This window comes from Hemiscyllium ocellatum, chromosome 5 (genome assembly GCF_020745735.1).
Source record: "Hemiscyllium ocellatum isolate sHemOce1 chromosome 5, sHemOce1.pat.X.cur, whole genome shotgun sequence".
Lineage (NCBI taxonomy): Eukaryota > Metazoa > Chordata > Chondrichthyes > Orectolobiformes > Hemiscylliidae > Hemiscyllium > Hemiscyllium ocellatum.
This window is the reverse complement of record NC_083405.1, coordinates 114593336-114618408: the sequence shown is the minus strand read 5'-3', so window position 1 is coordinate 114618408 and position 25073 is coordinate 114593336. Positions and strand designations below refer to the sequence as shown.

Genomic DNA, 25073 nt, shown 5'->3' with positions numbered 1-25073 from the left:
ACCACCATTAACAACCCCTTTGTGTTTTGCACTGGGCTGCTATACCATCTGTCCTCTTGCTTTTCCTCCACCTCTGTCAATGGAGTTAAAAAAACTCAGTTGCCGACACCCTTCAGTTCTGAAGAAGAACTGAAAAGTTAACTGTTTTTCGATCTCCACAGATGCTGCCAGACCTGCTGAATTCCTGTAGTAATCTCTGCATTTGTTTCAGAGGAATTATTTCACCTGCCATACACAGTGAAGCAGACTTTGGAATATATTGGGCCCTGCTCATACAATGTCATTTATCTATCTTGAAATTCACCATTGATAAGAAATTCCAATACTGGACCACCTGCAACAATTCAGTCTTCTACAATCCACGACTGTACTTGTCAGTATAGACTTCTACAAGTCAACTGAACTCCTAACGTACAGAGTAGCTGTCATCACCACACTCCTGCACTGCAATGAGACCCAGACTGTGTACCATTGTCACATTAAAGAACTGGAGACATTCCATCAACAATTTCTCTGCCACTTCCTCAAAATTCAGTGCAAAGACTTTTGGTGTCCTTCTTGAACCCAGCATTCAAGAGGGTGGAGTGATGAGGACAATGTTTCTGACTCAACAGTCAGCAAGATCCACAACACAGAAAATCTTCTTTCAGTCCATCAAGCCTACACCAGTCAAAAACAACCACTTAACTATTCTAATCCCATTTTCCAGTACTTAGCCCAAGCCCATGTATTGCTTATAGAACATAAGAACTAGGAGCAGGAGTAGGCCATCTGGCGCTTCGAGCTTGCTCTGCCATTCAATAAAATCATGGCTGATCTTTTCATGGCCTCAGCTCCACTTACCCATCCTCTCATCATAACCCTTAATTCCTTTACTTTTCAAAACCTTACCTTTGAAAGCATTTATTGAGGACGCCGCAATTACTTCACTGGGCAGTAAGTATCAGATCAGTGTTAAGAGAAACTATTGGAGAAAATAGGGGAGAAAATTGGACCTTAATTTTGAGAGGCAAGGTTTTATCAGGGATAGTCAGCAAGGCTTTATGATGAGCTTATGTTAAGTTCCTGTATTAGTTAATGAAGTGAGCTTCTATTGATGCACTGATTATTTCTGGGACCTCATGTTTAAATCTGCAGATTATCACAGTGTTACAGAATGCTTACTTCAGCCGTTACTTAATTGTATTAGCTCGATCTGGTATATAGTGCATGTTTATATTATCAGGTAATATCCATAATAAAGAACATTCCCTGAGTCGGTGTGAATATCATTATTTTAATGTATTTTTTCAGATATTCAGCATCTGACAGGCACTCCAGATAAATCCCTTTAAGACCACTGGCTGAAGCGATGACGTCCAACGAAGCCAGCCCGCCACCGGATTGGCTGAACCCAGTGTTTGGGGCGGGGCGTGGGGGCATTCGTGCCGCGGTTGCCATGGTTTCACAATAGGGCCCGACCCAGTCGCCATGGTTGCAGGCCCGATCGGCGCAAGCGCTGTTTCGAATGTTTCTCCCTGAACCAAAATGGCGACTCCTTGGTAACCAGGGATCCGCGGGCACGCCATAGTAACGCCGCCCGCTGGCACCATGAAGTCCAGCAAGGTAAGATTAAACAACAAAGGGTGGGGAGGAAATGTGCTTGAATTGTAACGCAACAAGTCTTGGAGATTTGGGAAGAAGCTCAGGGGGTGGGTGCTCAGACAAAAAACTCGGGAGCGAAGGGGTTCAGAAATGCCACGATGCTTCTCCAGGACAGTATTAGGCTCTTGGGATCATCGTGTCCGTGCAGTTCATCCAGCAACCTAGCTATATTGTAGACCTGAGTCCAACTTCGGTGGTGGGTAATTTGTTAGAAATGGATCCTGCAAGATAGGATCTATATGCATTTGGGGAGTCAAGGAATGATTAAGGATAGTCAGTATGGCTTTGTGCGAGGGAAATCCTGGCACTCAAACGTGATTGAGTTTTCTGAGGAAGGAACTAAGAGGATTGATAAGGGCACAGCGGTAAACACTATTTACTTGGATGAAAGTGAGGACTGCAGATGCTGAAGATCAGAGTCAAGATGAGAATGGTGCTGGAAAAGCACAGCAGGTCAGGCAGCATCGGAGGAGCAGAGGAATCGACGTTTCGGGCAGGAGCCCTTCATCAGGAATCTGATGAAGGGCTCCTGCCCGAAATGTCAATTTTCCTGCTCCTCCGATGCTGCCTGACCTGCTGTGCTTCCCTCCCCCCCCCCCCCCCAATTATTTACTTGGAGTTTGGTAAAGCCTTTGACAAAAGTTCTACAATGTAGACTAGTAAAGATGTGGAGGTGCCGGTGTTGGACAAAATTAAAAATCACACAGCACCAGGTTATAGGCCAACAGGTTTATTTGGGAACAGTGCTCCGAAAGCTGGTGCTTCCAAATAAACCTGTTGGACTTTAACCTGGTGTTGTGATTTTTAACTTATACGAGTAAAGTTACATTGCATGGGATTCAGAGTGAGCTTGCCAGTAGGACACAAAGTTGGCTTAACAGCAGGAGATAGAGAACGATAGTGGAGGCCTGTGACCAATGGTGTTCCACAGGAATCAGCATTGGGTCTGCTTTTGTTTGTCATTTGTACAAATGATTTAGATGTGAATATAGAAGACATGGTTAGTAAGATTGTGGATGACACCAAAATTGGTGGTAAAGTGGACAGTGAAAAAGGTTATCGTGTATTATAAACAGATCTTGATCAGTTGAGTTAATGGGCTAAAGAATGGCAGATGGACTTTACTTTGGATAAATGCGAGATATAGCATTTTGGGAAAACAAAGTTAAGACTTACATAATTAAATGTAGGGCCTAGGATAGTGTTGAGAGTGTGGTGCTGGAAAAGCACAGCAGGTCAGGCAGCATCTGAAGAGCAGGAGAATCAGCATTTGGATAAATATGTGAATATGAAATCTTGGAGTGATATGAGCTGAGTGTAGGTAGGTGAGACAAGTTTTAGTTTTACATTATGGTCGGCATGGACTGGTTGGACCGAAGGGTCCATTTCTATGCTGTATGACTCTATGATTTTACTATAACCCCAATTCCCAACTCTTGGCCCATATCCTACCCTAGAATGCTTCAAGTGATCATCTAAATACTACTTAAATGTTGTGCGATTTCTGTTTAGAAATCTGGAACTCTCTGCCTTTCGATTTGGCAGAGAGTTACAGATACTTACCAGATTCTGCTTGAAAACATTCTTCCTCCAGTCCTATAACTTAAAACTGTTCTGTAGTTATTCATCCCTCCATTAAGTGAAGACATTTCTTCCTCTCTACCCAAAAATGCCCCTCACTATTTAGGAAATTTGAATTAGGTCCTCCCTCCATCTTTTCTGTTCTAAGGAGAACAACGCGAGTCTAACGAGTATCGCTCCAGTCCAGAAAACATCCTGGTGAATCTCCACCGCACCCTTTCTTGTGCATCCAGAAGTACTTCAGATGTGGCATATCAATGTAATATGTAGCCTCATCATAATTTCCTTGCTGTTGTATTCAGTGTCGCAATTAATAAAGGCATGTATCCCACATGCTGCCCTTTACCATATTACCTACCTGCCCTGTTGCTTTAAAGGACACGTAGGTCTCTCTGATCCTCTATGCCTCCTAGTGTCCTACCATTTGTGACTTCGTTACCTTGTTAGTCCTAAAAAATTTCTTTACTCTCTTCAGAGTTAAATTACATTTGCTGCTGCATTGCCTGCCGACCACCCCAAACATATTATTCTATAGTTTCCTTCTCACAGTTCACCACACCACCAATTTTTGTGCTGATCAAACCTCTTGCATTACCTCTCAATCGTTAACATACACTGCAAAGAGCGAGGAACCCATCACTGAACGATATAGTGTGTCACTGGAAACAGGCTTCCAATGTTTTAAGTAACTTTTGATCATTTCTCTTTGGCCCCTGTTGCTAAATTTGCCCTTGATCACTTGGGCTGTTACCTCTCATGCAAGACTTTGGCAAAAGTCTTATTGAGATCCAGATATCTACTCACCTTCTTGAAAAATTCACTCAAACCTGTTAAACATGATCTCTCCTTGGCAAAGCCATGCTGGCTTTCCTTGATGAACCCCTTGCCTCTCCAAATGGAGATTAGTTCTGTTCTTCAGTTTTTTTTCCAATAATTTCAGTATTACTGATGTTATACTCATTGGCCTATTGTTCTGTGTTTTATTCCTTTCACCCTCTTGAACAACAGAGCCATATTTGAAGTAGAATTTGAAAATTACTGTTCGATCTCCTTCATTCTCCTTGCCTGTCTCCCAGAGTAGCCGGTTGTATATTTCATCTGGATCTGAGGATTTATCCAATTTTAGGCCCACCCAAAATTGCTGAATCCACCTCCTTCTCAATTATAATTTGTTCAAGTATATCACAGTTCTTTTCTGTTTTCTATACTAACATAGATCTTCTTTATTATGCAGATATCATGAACACAGATGCAATTCACCTATGTATTTTGCCTTCATCCACAGTTTGCCATTTAGATTCTTAATGGCCCTTAGTCTTTCGCTGGCTATCCTCTTTCCCTTAACATTCTTATAAAATTCTTTGGATTTTCCTTAATTTTACCTGTCATTGTTTCTTCATGTCCCTTGTTTGCTTTCCTATTTCATTTTACAAGTAAACTCTGCACTTTCTATACTTCTCCAGGGCTTTTGTTATTCTGAGCCCTCTATCTACCATAAGCTTCTTTTTTTTTGTGATCAAATCCTATCCATTGCTCAATATACTAGGTTCCTGGAATATTTGGTTCCACTTTTCACCACCTTCATAAGAATATGTTGGCCCTGCACTTTCACTATGCCTTTTTGAAAGATTTCCCCTGCTCTGATAGAGTTTCCTAAAAGAAGTAATCCACTTTGACCAGATCATGTGTTACCGTATTAAAATCGCCCTTCCCCCAATTCATAGCCTGTATTTCTGATTTATCTTTGTCCTTTTTGCCAAAACTAGTCCTTGACCAACAACAGGAGGGATTGGCACGGTGGCTCAGTGGTTAGAACTGCAGCCTACAATGCAAGGTACCTGAGTTTGATTCCAGCCTTTGGTGGAGAACGTTTGGAGTTTGCACATTCTCCCTGTGTCTGTGTGGGTTTCCTCCAGATGGTTTGGTTTCCTCCCACGGTCCAAAGATGTGCAGGTTAGATGGATTGGCCATGGTGAATTGCCCATAGCATCTAGGAATGTGCAGGTTAGGTGAGTTAGCCATGGGAAATGCAGGATTACAGGTACAGGGTAGGAGATGGGTCTGGGTAGGATGTTCTTTGGAGGGTTGGTGAAGGACTCGAAGGGCTAAATAGCCTGCTTGCACACTGTAGGGGTTCACTTCTATGATTCTATGACAGCACTATCCTATCTCATTTGAATTTTCTACAATTGACTTAAAAAGCTCTCATCACAGTTTAAGAATTCTATTACCTATCAGCATGCCCAATCAGGGATGCATCTGTCCGTGACACTATTGGTCAGAGTGACCACTGTGCAGTCGTTAATGAACAAAGTCTTGTATTCATATTGAAGATACTCTTCATTCTATAACTATGACTTTGAACAGATCTAGCAACTCAAGACTGGGTAATCATGAGATGTTGTGGGCAATCAGTAGCAGCAGAATTGTACTTCAACATAATCTGTAAACTTAAGGCCTGGTAAATTGTCTTCCACCCTTCCATTGTCATCAAGCCAGGGAATCAACCCTGGTTCAATGAGGAGTGCAGGAAGGTACACCTGAAGTTGAAGTGTTAGCCTAATGAAGATATAACGCAGGACTACTTGTGTACTAAATATCCTAAGCAGCAAGTGATAGTGCTAATTGATTTCACATCCAGCTAACATTGTGATATTTTAACTAGTCTCCCCAGAGCATTAGCTCTGGATTACTAGCCTAATGACATTACCACTATGTCGCAGTCTCCCCATATGTTCCACAGAGAGCTTGGAAGACTTGTGTATCTTTCGATAGGCCATGAGTTGCAGTACACGATATGCAGAATTATTTTGGGTGAGTAATTTTCAGGAAGTTTTCCAGGAAACCAAGACGTGGTTTTGAAGTGTTTTGTTTGTTCACCTTCTGAGTTAGCATCTGTCAAGCTTTAGGAATGTGATGTTTTACATCTAATTGATGTGGTGAGCATTGAAAAATCTGATGACATTTTCTTGACTTCTTTTTATATATTTATCAATAGGATACATCATTTTAATTGAATGAAAATTTAATATCAGTTCAGAGCATTATCCTGATGCATATTGTCTGGAAAAGCTTGTTTAATTTGTAGCTTTGTTCATGAACTGAAGGCAAATGCAATGATGCAAGATTTGAAAATGTATGCAGTTTAGAAAATGACAGCTTGGAGGCAAACTGATTTTAGTTTAGAAAGGTATAATGTGTTAGCACAATCTTGAAGGGCCAAAGGACAGGGGCTCGACTGGTCTTTGTATCTCTTTCTTTGTATCTTTCACAATTTATAACCTAATGGCTAGCATATCTCCATTCTATCATCACCATCAAGTTGGGACATTAGCTCTCATTCAGTGACGAGTGCAGGAAGGCAAGCCACATGTAGCACCAGTAAAAATGAGCTGTCACCTTGGTGAAGCTAAAACACATGATTGCTTTCATGCTGTGATGTGAAATTGCTGGTGTTGGACTGGGGTGGACAAAGTCAGAAGTCACAACTCCAGGTTATAGTCCAACAGATTTACTTGAAATCGCAAGCTTTTGGAATGCTACTCCTTCATGTGAAGTGGTAAACTTGTTGGATTAAAATCTGCAGTCACGTGCCTACTTTCATGCTGAACTGCCGAAGCAGCAAGGAATGGACTTAGCTATGTGGCCCCACGTTCTGTGATTCAAATCTAAGCTCAACAGTCCAGCCATATCCAATCATGAATGGTGGTGACAATTCAACAAAGCAGAAGAGCTGGATGCTCTACAAATATTCGCACCCTCAATAATAGGCAAAACAAGCACATCAGTATAAGAGGTAAGACTAAAGTATTAATGCCAATCTGCAACCAGAGTGAAGAATGGATAATCTACCTTAATCTCCTTCTGAGAAATGGCTGGAAGCACCAGATATTGCAAAGGCTATGGGTCCAGACAGCATTGCACTGATGGTACTGAAGATGGCTGTCGAGTGAGGTGTGGCCCTACCTGAGTTGTTCCAGTAAAGGTCTAACACAAGCATCCACCTGACAATGTGAAAAATTGACCATGTAAGTCCTGTCAAAGCAGGGTAAACTTGACCAGTTACTGACTAATAGGTCTACCTGCAGTGATCAGCATAGTGAGAGGAGTTATTGACTGTACTATCGAACATCTCTTACAGAGTACTAACTTGCTCACTGGCACTCACTTTGGGTTACTTTGGGGCCATTCAGCTTCCAAGTTCATTATACCCTTGATCCAAACATAGATGAAAGAGTTGTACTCCCTGGATGAATGGCTGCACTTTGACATCAAGGCAACATTTGACTTAATATGACATCAAGGACCCCTAGCAAAATTGGTGTCAATGGGAATCAGGAAAATATGTGCACTGGTTGGAGTCATACCTGGCACATAGGGAGATGGTTGTGGTTAATGGAAATCTATTCTCTCAGTGCCAGATTTCAGTGCAGGTGTTCCTCAGGATAGTGTCAAAGGTCTGACCATCTTCAGCTACTTCGTCAATGAAGTTGCCTGTGTTTTGAAGTCAGATGTGGAGATGTTCGCTGTTGATTGCACAATGTCCAACAATCTTCACACCATCTCAGATCCTGAAGAAGTCCAAGTCTGTATGTGGCAAGACTGGACAAAATCTTGGCTTGTGGCAAGTGACATTCCTGCCACACAAGTGGTAGGCAGTGACAGTCTCCAACAAGCGACAATTCATCAATTATTACATGACATTTATATAGCACATAGAACAGTACAGCTCAGTACAGGCCCTTCGGCCCCGATATTATGCCGACCTTTTTATCCTACTCTAAGATCAGTTGATAGCATTATCATCACTGAAACCCCTACTATTAACTTATTTTGGAGTTGCTATTGACCAGAAATTGAACTGGATCTTCCATACAAATGCTTTGGCTACAACAGCAGGTCAAAATTTGGATTTCTGCAGTAATCTGATAAATAGTGGTGTGTGTACCATTTACTAGATGCACGCAGTAAAGCATCAAGATTCCTTAGATAGCACTTTCTAACCCATAAATGCTCCATTGGGAGTTGTGCAGAATCCTTGCAAATTCTTTTCCAAGTCACTCACTATCGTGACTTGGAAATATATTGCTGTTCCTTCTATGTTGTTGGGTAAAATTCCTGGAATTGTAGGTGTATATGTTGAAAAATGTAGATTACCACCAACTTCTCAAGGGCCTTAAAGAATGGGCGATAAATGCTGGCTCAGTCAACAATGATCTCATCTTTAGAATGTCTTTATTCACTCAGCATTGTAGTTTTTTAAACAATTCGCACAAGATTGGTTAGATTTCTGTCGCCTATATCCTATGTTTACTCAGTGGAGAATGGGGATAGTTCACCTTCAGAATTGTAGATCATTGCAGTTGGATTGAGGTGAGGATGGAGACAGAACTGAAAGATGTGTTGCTGGAAAAGTGCAACATCCAAGGAGCAGGAGAATCGACGTTCGACAAAGTTTGAAGTAGGTGTTCTTGTGTTGCTGATGATAAAAGATCAGCAACTTGCTGTAGGGATTGAACACAATAATGAGGTTGGAAACTAAACTGCTCCAGAGCATGGTGGAATCAATTACAAGGATATATAAGGGAGGGGCAAAGACAGGCAGTATACAGGTAAAATTGGGTGTTGGCTGTGTATTTATAGGAGCTGATCACATTTGTGAAATAACAGTGCAGAGATAAGGCAAGCAACTTGCTGGAGATGTTTTGGCTATACTATGATTGGTATGAATGGAATTTAGCAAAAGCAGCTTGCCTCAGTGTAGAGTGAAAGACATATGTTGCAGCAGCATAGTTGGACAATCATCTTCAAAGGTAGGGGTGGGATTTATGAGTTTTAGTGCATCACAGTCACAAAATGTTGTCTGTGACTTCACTTAAAATTCCTGATGCTGCACCAGGTACAAAAACTAATTGGAGCAATTCAAATTTTGGAAAGATTTTGGAAGTGCCTACACTTCCAATGGCCTTGAATAGGAAAGCAATTGACGATGAGGTGGTTGTTTTCAAGGACCAAGGAATCAAAACGGAGGCTTTGAAGAAGGGGTGCAATAACAGTTTTATTTTTGTGAAAACTATGAACTTTATCAATAAAATTAATAATTATACAAATTTCATCATATTTTTGTTTCCAGATTTTTAATATTTTAAACAATGAATAAGTGAATTTTGAATTTGATGAGTCATTTCTTGGCTGTCTAACTGTGCTATAGTACATTAACTTAATAAGTAACCAATTACATGGATTCATGATTTGAATGCTTACTTCATTTTAACCAACATCTCCAGGATTTAATCTTCAGCAGTGTTTTATTTATGCAACATCATGTGAAATATCAGTTGTTAGCAAAGTACTTTGCTAATGTGACAATATTATTTTGGTGATTGAATTGGTATAATATGTTGTTCTTTGAACTGGTAATTTGAGAATCTACTGAAGTAAGTGATGACTGTCCAGAATAAAGGTATTCATAAGAAATTTCTTCTTTAACAACTATTGTTGTACTCCCTGACTATTGAGTCAAAGAAATTTCCAAATTGGCCTGGATGAATGTTTCCTTTGCATAGTGACAGCAACTTGGTTACAAGTGACAATGAAAATAAAAATTGGCATACTTCGTTTTAAACTAGCTGATCTTTTCGTGAAAGGAATGTTATTTTATACAAATCACAATGTGTTAGTCTACTGCTAGGGTGAAGCAGTGTTTAATGCTTCACTTATTTTAATCTCAGGGTTTATTGTTTAAGTAAATACAATCTGTGATTACCCAATCTTTCTATGGATAAGAATTTACTATGAAAGTTATCGTGTTATTTAGGTAAGAACACGATAGTGCTCACTGGAAGTTAACTTTAATCAGTCAGGGGTCTTATTCCTTCAGATCTCGATCACTGGAAATTTTAAAAAATGGAAACTAATTTTTAAAAACTTTTCTTTGCCTCGTTCCTTGCTGTTAAAATAACTTTGTTTTCTTTCTTTTGTTTTCTGTACCTAAAATAACATTAACTTCATTACCAACAACAAAAAAAAATTGTTGAAAAAGCTCAACAGGCCTGGCAGCATTTGTGGTGAGAAATCGTAGTGAATGTTCCAGTGACCCTTCCTTGGAACTCATTATTCATAGTTTGTGATGCGAACTTGGATTTTTTGATCAGACTCTCCTCTCTCCATTGACAGTTCTTTTATCCTGATTGGTTAAGGAAGCATATAGTTGCATGTCTTTTTCAAGCGGGCCCCAGATATCCTACAAAAAATGCGACACTGTTTCAGTCTTTTGCAATTAACAACTTCCATTGTCAAATGTCATAGAAATTAAGTGGGCAAGAGTAAGTGATAGAAGCTGTCCTTTTGCTACTTTAAGTTCTGGCGCATGTGATTTTGTTGAGGGAGCTTTGTGATTAGAATGTGCCTGGCTCTTTCAGATTAACTCTGAAATGTCTTACATTTTAAGATTGCAAATAATATGTTGATGTATTACTTTTAATAAATCAAACTTGGAAATAATTTCACTTGGTTAACAAGTAAACATCTATTTTCTTTTCTGATGGAAGCAGAAAAGAATAGAATTAAAATTTATCATGTGTACTTTTACATGAAAAGTACAGTGAAAATTTTATAAGTCCCTACACCACGTTGTTTGTATTCATGACAGAAGTCATAATAAGATATGTTATTAGGGGAGACTGCAAATGATCTTGGGACCCGGGTCAAGTTTTAGGATCTTCCAAAGACCGAGATAGAGCGGATCCGAAACTGAAATGTAACCAGAATTAGGACTGTATGGCATTTTGTTTATAGTACATTTTAGATTGAAGATTTGGTTCCTTGCTCACTTGAAGCTGATTCTGTCAGAAATTAAATAAAATTTAATCACTGACTCTCCTGCTTTCCTTAACTTCAAATGTTTTGTGCTATAGAAAAGTTAGTAAGCCTTATGATTTGTTTTAGACTCCAAGTAGGGCAAAGTTTAAGTAATGCAAGATAACCTCTGCCAAAAAGACACATTATTTCTCAAATGGCAATATAAACTAAACATTCAACCTTACAACTTCCTAACAAAGCATGACAAAATCAGCATTTTCCTTTAGTGTGCAAATATAAATTTTATTTAGCAAAGTGCTTTTCAAGAATTCAAATTCAGTTTTTAAAAAATTATTTATTATCTTGTTACCGGTACCTAGGCTCAGTGAAAAGTGGACAACATTCTGGCACCATCTTGGATCACAGAATAACTTGCTGAATAAATTGTGTAAATGGTAAAATCCTGAATAAATTAATATTAAAATGATATTAGTAAAACTGAAACAGCTTCAGAAGTTCATCTTTCCCTCTCTGTAGACTTCACTCTCTCTGTTCTTTCCATAATCTTATATAAAAAAATTACATGTTGATTCCATAAATGAAAAATGGGCCATTCTGCTTTCAAGCAAAGGAAACATTATATTTATGTAGAATTTTGAGCAAGATGTGCACTTAATGCACAATTGTATTCTGATTTTTAAAGCACCTACAGAAATATTTCAAATTCCCAATTGATCTGCTTTATTTTGGTGGTGGTTTCTGTTTTTGGTTCAGATTCCTGGTAATTGTGTCATATGTGTGTACAGTGTATGTATGTATGTATATATATATATATATATATATATTTTTAAAAAATATGTTCAATTTTACTTTTATTTTAGGCGAAAACCAAAGATGATACTTGGAAGTCAGATGAGCTGCTCAAGCATATCAAAGTAATTGCTTTCAATTACAAAATATACCATCATAGGACAATCAGGAATGTAAAAGTTGATTATTCATGGGTCAATTTCACTGCAGAATTATTATTTGAGATATGTTTCTTTATAGAATTTTCTTTAAGATTACTTTATATTATAGATTTTCAGGTACAAATTATACTTGAGTCCTGAATTGGTTTTGTATACTTTGATTAATGTTGGCGGTGATGTTCAGAGATCCTGAAGTTCATTTATATTCAATTTTATAGCAGCTTTATATCATCAGTTTCCTATATTTTCATTAAGCATACTGTTTCATTCATTCTGTTTAAGTTAATGACATGTTTCAAACAATGTTTCATTGTATTAATTTAAAATTAAATTGCTTAAGGTTGCTGGATGCTTATTTTTCACCATCCACCATTTAATCCTAATTAAAACAATAATTAAATCCCTTTCTTTGAGAAAGATAGTTGTGAAGGTGTTATCAGTTGTCAGTGTAGGTGAGGTATGTTTTGATGGCGGACGTTGGTGGGAGAAAAGATAAGGGATTTGGGGTTAGAGTCATAGAGCATGGAAACAGACCCTTTGGTCCAACCCGTCCATGCCGACCAGATATCCCAACCCAATCTAGTCCCACCTGCCAGCGCCCGGCCCATATCCCTCCAAACCCTGCCTATTCATATACCCATCCAAATGCCTTTTAAATGTTCCAATTGTACCAGCCTCCTCCATATCCTCTGGCAGCTCATTCCATACATGTACCACTCTCTTTTATATCTTTCCCCTCTCACTCTAAACCTATGCCCTCTAGTTCTGGACTCCCCGACCCTAGGGAAAAGACTTTATCTATTTATCCTAGTCATGCCCCTCATAATTTTGTAAATCTATATAAGGTCACCCCTCTGTCTCTGACGTTCCAGGGAAAACAGCCCCAGCCTGTTCAGCCTCTCCCTGTAGCTCAGATCCTCCAACTCTGGCAACATCCTTGTAAATCTTTTCTGAACCCTTTCAAGTTTCACAACAACTTTCTGATAGAAAGGAGACCAGAATTGCACGCAATATTCCAGCAGTGGCCTAACCAATGTCTTGTACAGCCGCAACATGATCTCCCAACTCCTGTACTCAATACTCTGACCAATAAAGGAAAGCATACCAAACGCTGCCTTCACTATCCTACCTACCTGCGACTTCACTTTTAAGAGCTATGAACCTGCACTCCAACGTCTTTTTGTTCAGCAACACTCCCTAGGACCTTACCATTAAGTGTATAAATCTTGCTAAGATTTGCTTTCCCAAAATGCAGCACCTCGCATTTACCTGAATTAAACTCCATTTGCCACTTCTCAGTCCATTGGCCCATCTGGTCCAGATCCTGTTGCAATCTTCACTGTCTTGCTGGATGAGAGAGATCAGCAGTGCGAGCTGATTAGTCTTAGTAAATACTTGTGCTTAATCGTTTCAAGGAGAAGCCAAATTTTTGATGATGTGTTACTGTGTAGAGAGCATGTGTTGAATTGGGATACAGGTTTGGTGGACAAGGCACCTCAATCTAGAGAAATTAAAGGTGGTACAGCCAAGTGACATGAGAGGGAAATCGAAGGGAGAATATAGAATAGTTTCAGAAGAATGGACTAAAAAAGAAATGGCTATTTAAGTAAAAAATGGAAGCCAATTCTTATCCAGTTTGGGTCTGACGTTAGTTAGACTTGGTGAATTCATAGAGTACAGGGTGAAATGGTTGGGTGGGATGGTGGGTGGGAAGATGATATTAAATATTCCAGAATTGAAATGTGGGATTCTATGGTGGAATTACATTGTCTTGCAAACCGTTGACAAGATTCAGAGCCAGCTTTGGTGAGGAGTGAATCCAGCAGACATTTAGAGATCGTAGTATCAGCTGATAAAATTGAGGAGGTTGTCAAGTGGAATTGTATTGATTATACAATGCATTTTGAAAGGTGTAAGAGCAGAGCATTTTAGAATTATATAATGTAGTTTGATAGAGTCAGTATGGCTTCATGCAGGGGAAATCATGCCTGACAAATGTCTTGCAGTTGTTTAGTAATGTAATAAAGAATGGACAACCAGTATATCTCAAAATTCAATTTCCAAAAGCAGTTTGATAAGGTACCACACATAAGGCTACTTCATAAGAGGTAAGCACATGGTTTTGGGGTTGTATGTTTGCATGAGTGGAGGACTGACTGCCTAATAGGAGATGGAAGGTTGGGATCAGAAGGGGCATTCTTAGGATACCATCCTGTAATTTGTGGTGAGTCACAGGAATCAGCGCTGAGACCATAATTATTTTCAATATATATCAATGATTTGGATGAGGAAAGTGAATGTGCTATTGCCATGTTTGTGGATGGCACAACAATAGATGGGAAAGCAAGTGGTGAAGATGACACAAGAGTACAGGGACACAGGTATGTCGAGCGAGTGAGCAAAAAACTTGCCAGATTGAATATAATGTGGAAAAACGTGAGTTTATGCACTTCAACTGCAAGGTAAAGGAACTAATCGCTACTTAACTGCAGAAAGCTGTAGCATTTGGATTTGGCGGTCCGTGTGCATTCATTACAAAAAGCTATCATTCAACTTCAGGTAATAGAAACATATAAACAAAATAATAGGAACAGGTGAAGGCCATTTGGTCCTTTGAGCCTGCTCTGCAATTCAGTATGATCATGGCTGCCCAGCTCAGTACTCTGTTCCCGCTTTCGCCCCAGAATCTCAGATCTTAGGGCAAAAGGAATCAAACTCCATGAAAGCATTAAATGTTTTAGTCTCAATCGCTTTCTGTCACAGAGAATTCCAAGCTCACCACACTCTGCGTGAATAAATATCTCGTCATCCCAGTCCTGAATGGCTTATCCTGTATTTTTAGATTGTAACCCCTGGTTCTGGAGCATCCTGCCAGTATTTACTGGTCTAATCCTGTTGGAACTCAAACCTATAAAATTCTCTATCCTTATTCTTCTAAACTCCAGGCCTAACCGATCCAATTTCTCTTCATATATCAGTTCTGCCATCTGCCACTTCCTTCATATCCAGAAGGTCCTTTCTCGGAAAAGGAGACTAAACTGCATACAATACTCCAGGTGTGGTCTCACCAAGGCTCTGCACAGTTGCAGTAAGACATCCTTTAGGGCAGCTCAGTGGTTAGCACTGCTGCCTCACAGCACCAGGGACCCGGGTTCAATTCCCGCCTCGGGCAGCTGTTTGTGTGGAGTTTGCACATTCTCCCCGTGTCTGCATGGGTTTCCTCCGGGTGCTCCAGTTTCCTCCCACAGTCCAAAATGTGCAGCTTAGGTGAATTGGCCATGCTAAATTTCCCTGAAAAATGTGTTGTTGGAAAAGCGCAGCAGGTCAGGCAGCATCCAATGAGCAGGAGAATCAACGTTTTGGGAATTCCTGAAGAAGGGCTTACGCCCGAAATGTCGAGTCTCCTGCTCCTTGGATGCTGTCTGACCTGCTGTGCTTTTCCAGCAACACATTTTTCAGCTCTGATCTCCAGCATCTGCGTCCTCACTTTCTCCTCCATGCTAAATTGCCCGTAATGTTAGGTGTAGGGGAATGGGTCTGGGTGGGTTGCTCTTTGGAGGGCCGGTGTGGACTTGTTGGGCCGAAAGGCCTGTTTCCACATTATAGAGAATCTAATCTAATAAAAAAAATCCTTATTCCTGTATTCAAATCCTCTCACTATGAAGGCCAAGATACCATTTGCCATCTTCACCATCTGCATGCTTACTCTCAGCAACTGGTTTGCAAGGGCATCCAGGTCATTTTTCACTTCCCTCTTTCCCAATCCATCAGCATTCAGATAACTGCCTTCCTGTTTTTACTACCAAAGTGGACATTTGTCCACAATATACTTAATTGACCATGCATTTGCTCATTCGTCCAACTTGTCCACATCTCGTAGAAGCATATGCCTCACAGTTCACCCTTGCATTAAGCTTGGTGTCATCTGCATACTTGGAAATATTGCTGTTCGTTCCCCCGTGTCTGCGTGGGTTTCTTCCGGGTGTTCTGCTTTCCTCCCACAATCCAAAGATGTGCAGGTTAAGTGAATTGGCCATGCTAAGTTGCCCAGAGTGTTAGGTGCATGAGGCGGGGGTAAATGTAGGGGAATGGGTGTGGGTGGGTTACCCTTCGGAGGGTCACTGTGGACTTGTTGGGCCGAAGGGCCTGTTTCCACACTGTGGGGAATCAAATCTAAGAAATTCTAATCTTGCATCCATAGATTTGTTAAAACATGACTTCCCTGTTGTAAATTCATGCTGACTTTGTCCAATCCTATAATTATTTTCCAAGTGCTCTACTGTGAAATCTTTAATAATGGACTCTAGCATTTTCCCCACCACCGATGTCAGGATAACCAGACTATAATTCCCTGTTTTCTCTATCTCCTTTTTTAAATACTGGGGTTATATTAGCTACTCCCCAGTACATTGGAACTGTTTCAAAGTCGATAGAATCTTGAAAGGTGGACCACTAATACATCCACTATTTCTTGGGCCGCTTCCTTAAGTACTTTGGGATGCAGATTACCGGGCGCTGGGGATTTATTAGTCTTTAATCCCATTAGTTTCCCCAATACCATTTTCTTAGTAATCCTGATTTCCTTTAGTTCCTTTTTCTCATGAGACCATGTTTTCTCCAGTTTTTTTGGAACATCATTTGTATCCTCCTTTGTGAAAACAGAACCAAGATGTGGTATTAGATCTGCTGTCTTTTTTTTCCCCATTTTAACATCTTATGTTTCAGATTGCAAGGCACCTACATTTGTCTTCACTCCTCTTTTTTCTCTTCACATATCTATTGAAGCTTTAGATTAGATTAGACTTACAGTGTGGAAACAGGCCCTTCGGCCCAACAAGTCCACACCGACCCGCCGAAGCGCAACCCACCCATACCCCTACATTTACCCCTTACCTAACACTACGGGCAATTTAGCTTGGCCAATTCACCTGACCCGCACATCTTTGTGACTGTGGGAGGAAACCGGAGCACCCGGAGGAAACCCACGCAGACACGGGGAGAACGTGCAAACTCCACACAGTCAGTCGCCTGAGTCGGGAATTGAACCCGGGTCTACAGGCACTGTGAGGCAGCAGTGCTAACCACTGTGCCACCGTGCTGCCATAACAATCAGTTTATATGTTCCCTGCAAGCTTACTCTCGTACCCATAAAAGCATATTCCTCACATTTTACTCTTGCATCCAACTTGGCATCATCTGCATACTTGGAGATTTTCTCCCCTCTTAATCAATCTTTTTGTCCTGTTTAGTTGAAATCTGAATTGCTGACAGTACTCCAGTCTGCTCTTCTTTTTGGCCAATTTGTATGCTTCTTCCTAATACTATCCCAAATTTCCTTTGTTTGCCATGGCTGTCTAACCTTTCTCATTTTATTTTTTTGTTCCAAACAAAATAAACAATTGTTGCAGTTCTTCCATGCACTATTTAAATGTTTGCATTACTGATCCACTGTTATCCTTTTAAGTAACTCCCCTCAATTTATAATAACCAGCTTGTGTGTCATACTGTTCTAGTTTCCTCTATTTAGATTCAGGACCTTAATCTAAAAATCGATAACATCACTCTTCACCTTCGTGAAAGCTTCCATCATATTATGGCCACTCTTCTCCCAAGGCCTTGCGCAGCTTGATTTCCAAATATTCCTTTCTCATTACATATTACCAGTCTAGGGTGGCCTATGCTATAGTTGGTTTCTCAGCATATTGATCCAGAAAACCATATCATATGCACTCAAAGAATTCCACCTCTTTATTTCAAAGGGAATGGAGTGTAAAAATGGAGAAGTCTTGTTAAAACTACGCAAGGCACGAGTCCGACCACAATTTGAATACTGTGACCAATTTTGTTCACTTTATTCTATGAAAGATATACTCACATTGGAAGCAGTCTAGAGGATGTTCACCAGGATAAATAACTGGTATGAAAGGATTTTCTTATGAGGAGAGCATGAGCAAATTGGAGCTTGTATACATTGGAGCTTTGGATTGAGAAACTTAGCAAGATAAATGCAGAGAAGCTGTTTTTCCTTGTGGCAGAGTCAGGAAGGAGGTTGCATATTGAAGATTAGATTACTTACAGTGTGGAAACAGGCCCTTCGGCCGAACAAGTCCACATCGACCCGCCGAAGCACAACCCCCCCCAGACCCATTCCCCTACATTTGCCCCTTCACCTAACACTACAGGCAATTTAGCATGGCCAATTCACCTAACCTAATTTTTGGACTGTGGGAGGAAACCGGAGCACCCGGAGGAAACCCACGCAGACACGGGGAGAATGTGCAAATTCCACACAGTCAGTCGCCTGAGGCGGGAATTGAACCCGGGTCTCTGGCGCTGTGAGGCAGCAGTGCTAACCACTGTGCCAACGTGCCGCCCACAAAGATAGAGATGAGCAATTTCTTTTTTCATAGAGTGTGAATCTGTGGAGGCTGGGTCATTAAGTATATTCAAGACTGAGGTGAATTTTTTCATCAGTTTAGAAATTGAGGGTTTTGGGGCAAAGGCAATAAAAGTGAAGTTGAGGATTATCCGATCATCAAAACAACAGAGCAGACTTCATGGACTTACTTTTGATTCAACATTTTATTATTTTATGGTCTATTGTGATGGCTGAGGGGGGAGGCAGAATCAGCTGTAATCGAAGAATTTGATTTTAGGATCCAGCAATTTGTGTCAGAAGGGATTCTCTGTGCACTAAATTTCTATAATACTTGATGATAATAGAAGAGTAGCAACTGGAGCTGCGATGAGACATGACTATTTAATTTCTCAGATCTGGCACAATCTAGTTCTCATTATTTGAAATTGTTTCATTTGAATTGTCAGTTTGAATTTACTTTTAATAAAAATTGTTTTTTTATGCAATTTTTTAATGTTTTATTTCAGGCGGCTCAGGGAGATTATACAGATGACAGCAGTAAAAAGAGCAGAGAAAAGAAAAGACTTAAGGATGAAGAACCTACTGGGTACTCTGACTCCAGAGAGCGTAGACACAAGGGAAGGGAACGAGATAAGGAAAGGGAGCAGGATAAGGACAGACCGAGGAACAGAGGCAAGGAAAGGGATGGAGACCAAAAAGAAGAAAGAGAGTATGAAAAAGTACGGAAGAAAGTGAAGAATGACGAAAAGTATAAAGAAAGAGAAAAAAAACCAGAAAAAGAAAGAGAGAGATATAAAGACAGAGATAAAGAGAAGATCCCAGTATGGGACCAAGACCTAGGATATGATGTAGATTCAAGAGGTCATGACAAAGAGAAACAATGGGATTCTTATGCACAGAGACCGACAAAACGAGAACATGAATCTGAGAGACACCGAGATAAGGAAAGAGACCGGAGAAAAGAAAGAGAGAAACTCCAGGAAAAAGAGATAGGAAAAGATGAAATTGGTGACCAGCGATCTAAACATCGTCAGAAAAAAGATAAAGGTAGATTTGTATTTAATATTCAAAATTCATGAGAATTGGTTTCTGAAAAGTTATGGCATTGTACTTTTCATTATAAATATATTGTGATTGACTTTTAAGGATAGGTTTCCATATTGCCATTCTTGAGTCAGCTTATTAAATACATTTTATGATCACTACTTTATTATAAAATAACATCACCAACCCAAAGAAACCCAAAAATAGAAATAGAAAGCAGGAATCAACAGCAGTGTTTCGCCCGAAGGCCCTCTGATGATGTTACCTAGTTGGGAACGAAATGTCTGGAAATGAACCTTCCAGTTCAGCGAGCAATGCTCCATCCAGAACCTCAACCTGAGCTACAAACCTTCTCAAAGCTCAATAAAATATTAAGTTCCTCTTTGAGTGGTCAATTCCAAGATACTTTTGGATGAGGGAACTAGGCAATTGTCAGTTTGTAAGACTAGAATGGTATTCAAATGACCTCTTTTCAACATTTGATTGGTGCTTCAATTATTATTTCCATTACTCAAGAATCAATTCTGAATCCTGATTGACCTAGTGAAGAATAACTGTCAGCCTTAACTTTGCTGATACTCATTTTAGAACCCAGTTAGGAGTGTCAACTGATTCTTTTTAATGACCCACTTCACTAGCCACAGCAAATTTTATATTTCAAAAGAATATTGCCAATTTGAGTATCTATCTCAGTGTCAGAAGCATTTTAGTCAAGTTCCTTCAATTGACAAGTAACAAAAGTTTATTGGAAAGTAAACTTGCTCAAGGAAACCTACAAAAATATTTATAAGAGGTTTAAAATGTACAACTATGCCAACTAAATTCTTGAAAAATAACAAGCCATCCAACTTGGGAAAAGAAAACTCTGCAGCCTGTTACCTTAAAAGTACTTTGGTCAAGTAACAAAAATGGAAATTATTGGGAAAACTCAGCAGGTTTGACAACATCTCTGGGGAGAAAGCAGCATTGATGTTTTGGGTCTGATGATCTTCCTTCAGAACAGTTCTCTACATCCCAGCATGCTGCCTTCAATCCCACACTTGATTTTCCTGACTTCCCTACCAAAGTGTCTCTTGATAGCCCTCCAATAAATTTCAGTGAGCCGTCGCTAGGACCAACCCTTCTAACTGACTTGGAGTGACAGGTCCGACTGATGATCAAAAAGATCCTTTGCCTGATTTCTCTGCAGTTCTCCAATTGACTTCATGCTCATCTTGAACTGGTAACACTCTATCTGCAAATTTGACTGTGGCCCACTCTGTGACTGTAATCAGAAGGATCCCTGACACTAAACATCCCTAAACTGAGTTTTTCCAAGCCCCTGGGCTGAGAACAGGCAATGCCTTGATTGACATCAGTCGGACCTGTCACTCCAAGTCAGTTAGAAGAGTTGGTCCTAGCGATCGGCTCACTGAAATTTATTGGAGGGCTATCAGGAGCCACTTTGGTAGGGAAGTCAGGAAAATCAAGTGTGGGATTGAAGGCAGCATGCTGGGATGTAGAGAACTGCTCTGAAGGAAGATCATTAGACCCAAAACTTCAATGCTGCTTTCTCCCCAGAGATGTTGTCAAACCTGCTGAGTTTTCCCAATAATTTCCATTTTTGTTACTTGACCAAAGTACTTTTAAGGTAACAGGCTGCAGAGTTTTTTTTCCCCAAGTTGGATGGCTTGTTATTTTTCAAGAATTTAGTGGCATAATTGTACATTTTAAACTTCTTAAATATTTTTGTAGGTTTCCTTGAGCTAGGTTAGGGATACTACCACTGTGCCACAAGAGGGCCCCACAGTTAACCGCTCTTTGATTTTGGGAATGGGCACCACGTGATTTCACCTAAATAGGTGAAAATCACTGAAATGAGATGTTAATTCATGCAAATAGGCCCCTTGCAGCTCACTAATGAGATTCTCATTTAGCCGTCAAAGCTTTCTTGACATGAGGATTCCCATGTTTCCATTCTCTCTATTTTCCCAACTGACTTACAATGATCAGAGACTTTGAAAATTCATCCAAGGTCTTCTAATGGTTTCTCAATTCTCAAGCTTCACTCCGAATGCCTTCGGTGAAGTCTGTTGATCCTGTGGCCGATTTTCTCTGACCCTGTCAAAACCAATATATTTTACATTCAAACATTGGGTTATGTCACCTCTCTGCAAGTGTTCCAGACTCTGTGTCTCCATTCAAACAGCTTGTGTACTTTGTAAATACAAGTGGTTTACTGCCAAAATTTTATCCTCTAACATGATAGAACCAACCTGATAGTTGCTAGTCAAGTTCTAGTAAAACTTTAATACTTGCATGCACTTTTAGTGTAACCTTGTCTTTCAGAAAATTTGGAATTTAAAATGGATGACAGATATGAGCGAAAAGAAAGAAAACATCGAGAGCGAAAAGAAAAGGAAGGGAGAAGTACTGAAGTGAGTAAATGTATTGTGTCTCATTTTGTAAATTTTTTTGCTTCATTGACTTGTCTTCACAAGCTATCCTTTCAATTTGAGAGAGTGGGTATTTGGCAAAATTGCTTTAAAATCAAAGAAACACCTGCCCTTTTATGTTTCTGCAGAAACAAATGGATACTTCTACCCTGTTGCCACAGATTAGACTAGGAATGTGTCATCGGCAATTACTTGTATTGAACTCTATGTGCTCTAGCAATAAATGATTCCCCCTTCAAAGTATCTTCAATATTGGCAAAAGACAGACAAGGTGGAAAAATTTTCCTTTGTCAAGATCACATTGTCATTTGTAATTTTTGATAAGAACTATTTCAGTATTACGGTATTGGTGGAAATCTAATTGAATACATTCAGACATGATGTTCTACAAAAGATGTGATGGATTTGCAAGGTGGCAACTTGCAGAAGAAAGCAAGGTTGAAGATGTGATGGTGGCTTGCAAGGCTTGTGAAGGGAATCAAAGCTTGTTTGTCTGAAGAGTTGATTGTTGATGGAAATTTAGAAGAGAAAAGGATAAAGGACAGTATTGGAGGATGTTTGACTGGGTAGGCTAGTGGAAGGGAAAGAAATGACACAAACAGCTCATCAGATGACTGCAAATTAACAACAAAGATCATCATGAGCTTCTTGCATTTTTGGAAGTTAGGGTCGAGGGGCCAAGGGTGAGATGCTTAACACTGATTTAGCAGTAGATCACATAAACAGGGTGGAAGGTTTTGGTTGATGAGTTCAAGACTCGGATGGCAGTTTAAGTGGCCCTGTCAAAACTGATAACGTATAAGGTTGTGTTGTTTTATCATGAAAAAATTGACATTTCGCAAACATAACATTTTTTTTCTAGAGTGTGAGGGATTCTTTAAAAGTAGTAATCACTTTGCATGCTATTGAAAATTCAGTTACTCCTCATGAATAAGACAGAGTGTTGCAGTTTTTTTATTTTTGCAGAATTTTTTAAAGTGATATTATGTTGGAAAAGGAGATTTTTCTATTAAAGTCTTAGAGCTGGCCAGCATGGAAGCAGACTGTTCTGTCCAGCTCGTCCATGCCGACCCAGATATCCTAAATAAATCTATTCCCATTTGCCAGCATTTGGCCCACATTCCTTGAAACCTTCCTATTCATATACCCATCCAAATGCTCTTTAAATGTAATTGTGCCAACCTTCACCACTTCCTCTGACAGCTCATTTCATGCACTCACTATCCTCTATGTGAAAAAGTTGCCCCTTGGTTCCCTTTATATTTTTCCCCTCTCACCTTAAACCTATGCCCTCTAGTTTTGAAATTCTCCACCCTGAGGAAAAGACCTTGACTATTTACTCTAGCCATGCCCTTCACAATTTTATAAACCGCAGTAAGGTTACCCCTCAGCCTCCGATACTCCAGGGAAAATAGCACCAGCCTGTTCAGGCTCTCCCTGTACTCAAACCCTCCAACCTTGGCAACATCCTTGTAAATCTTCTTCAAATCGTTTCAGGTTTCACAACATACTGTAGCAGGGAGACGAGAATTGAATGCAGTGTTCCTAAAGTAGTTTAGACTCTGAGTCTGACTGGAGGCTTCAGCGAATTGTATTGAGAAGCATAGAATCATTGACAGCAACTTCTGCTTTTCTGCATTCTCTATTTCTGGCAATGTTCCCAATTCATTATGGTTCTAAATGGTTGTGAAGCCCCTGGATGATGAGAGATTAACTGGCTCCCTTCCTTTGTTCACCACTCCCGTGGTTGTTTGCAAGAAGGATCCTTCAAAAGGATCCTTCCTTCGTGATTACTTTCTTCAAGACCAATCCATATTACAGAGGAGAATGTGCTGGATATCTTAAAAAGCATAAAGGTGGATAAATCCCCAGGACCTGATCAGGTATACCCTAGAACTCTGTGAGAAGCTAGAGAAGTTGATTGCTTGGCCTCTTTCTGAGATTTTTGTATCATCGATAGTCACAGGTGAGGTATCGGAAGACTGGAAGTTGGCAACCGTGGTGTCACTGTTTAAGAAGAGTAGTAAGGACAAGCCAGGGAACTATAGACCAGTGAGACTGATGTTGGTGGTGGTCAAGTTGTTGGAGGGAATCCTGAGGGACAGAATGTACATGTATTTGGAAAGGCCAGGACTGATTACGAATAGGAGAAAGTGAGGTCTGCAGATGCTGGAGATCAGAGCTGAAAATGTGTTGCTGGAAAAGCGCAGCAGGTCAGGCAGCATCCAAGAAACAGGAGATTCGACGTTTCAGGCATAAGCCCTTCTTCAGGACTGATTAGGGATAGTCAGCATGGCTTTGTGTGTGGGGAATCATGTTTCACAAACTTGATTGAGCTTTTTGAGGAAGTAACAAAGAAGATTGATGAGGGCAGCGCGGTAGATGTGATCTATATGGACTTCAGTAAGGCGTTCGACAAGGTTCCCCATGGGAGATTGATTAGCAAGATTAGATCTCACAGAATACAGGGAGAACTGACTCAAACGTAGAAGACAGAGGGTGGTGATGGAGGGTTGTTTTTCACACTGGAGGCCTGTGACCAGTGGAGTGCCACAAGAATTGGTGCTGGGTCCCCTACTTTTTGTCATTTACATAAATGATTTGGATGTGAGCATATGAGGTACAGTTAGTAAGTTTGCAGATGACACCAAAATTGGAGGTGGAGTGGACAGTGAAGAAGGTTACCCCCGATTACAACAGGATCTTGACCAGATGGGCCAATCGGCTGAGAAGTGGCAGATGGAGCTTAATTCAGATAAATGCGAGATGCTGCATTTTGGGAAAGCAAATCTTAGCAGGATTTATACACTTAATGGTAAGGTTCTAGGGAGTGTTGCTGAACAAAGATACCTTGGAGTGCAGGTGCATAGTTCCTTGAAAGTGGAGTTGCAGGTAGATAGGATAGTGAAGAAGGTGTTTGGTATGCTTTCTTTTATTGGTCAGAGTATTGAGTACAGGAGTTGGGAGGTCATGTTGCAGCTTTACAGGACATTGGTTAGGCCAGTGTTGGAATAATGCATGCAATTCCGATCTCCTTCCTATCGGAAAGATGTTGTGAAACTTGAAAGGGTTCAGAAAAGATTTACAAGGATGTTGCCAGGGTTGGAAGATTTGAGCTACAGGGAGAGGCTGAACAGGCTGGAGCTGTTTTCCCTGGGTGACCTTATAGGGGTTTACAAAATTATGAGGGACATGGATAGGATAAATAGAAAAGGTCCT

The 25073-nt window shown here is 40.2% G+C and overlaps 1 protein-coding gene across 3 annotated transcripts in view; it reads left to right on the top strand.

Moving 5' to 3' along the window:
* The first annotated feature begins 1469 nt into the window (after positions 1 to 1469).
* The window catches only part of dync2i1 (dynein 2 intermediate chain 1), a 98071-nt gene continuing 74467 nt past the window's right edge, over positions 1470 to 25073 (top strand). For 2 of the 3 annotated variants that reach the window (XM_060825607.1, XM_060825606.1), the window contains exons 1-4: positions 1470 to 1605; positions 11907 to 11960; positions 18882 to 19422; positions 21748 to 21836. In XM_060825607.1, the coding sequence (XP_060681590.1) occupies positions 1591 to 1605; positions 11907 to 11960; positions 18882 to 19422; positions 21748 to 21836 (699 nt within the window). In that variant the 5' untranslated portion in view covers positions 1470 to 1590. The remainder of the gene's footprint in view (positions 1606 to 11906; positions 11961 to 18881; positions 19423 to 21747; positions 21837 to 25073) is intronic. The other variant, XM_060825608.1, reaches the window with a different exon arrangement.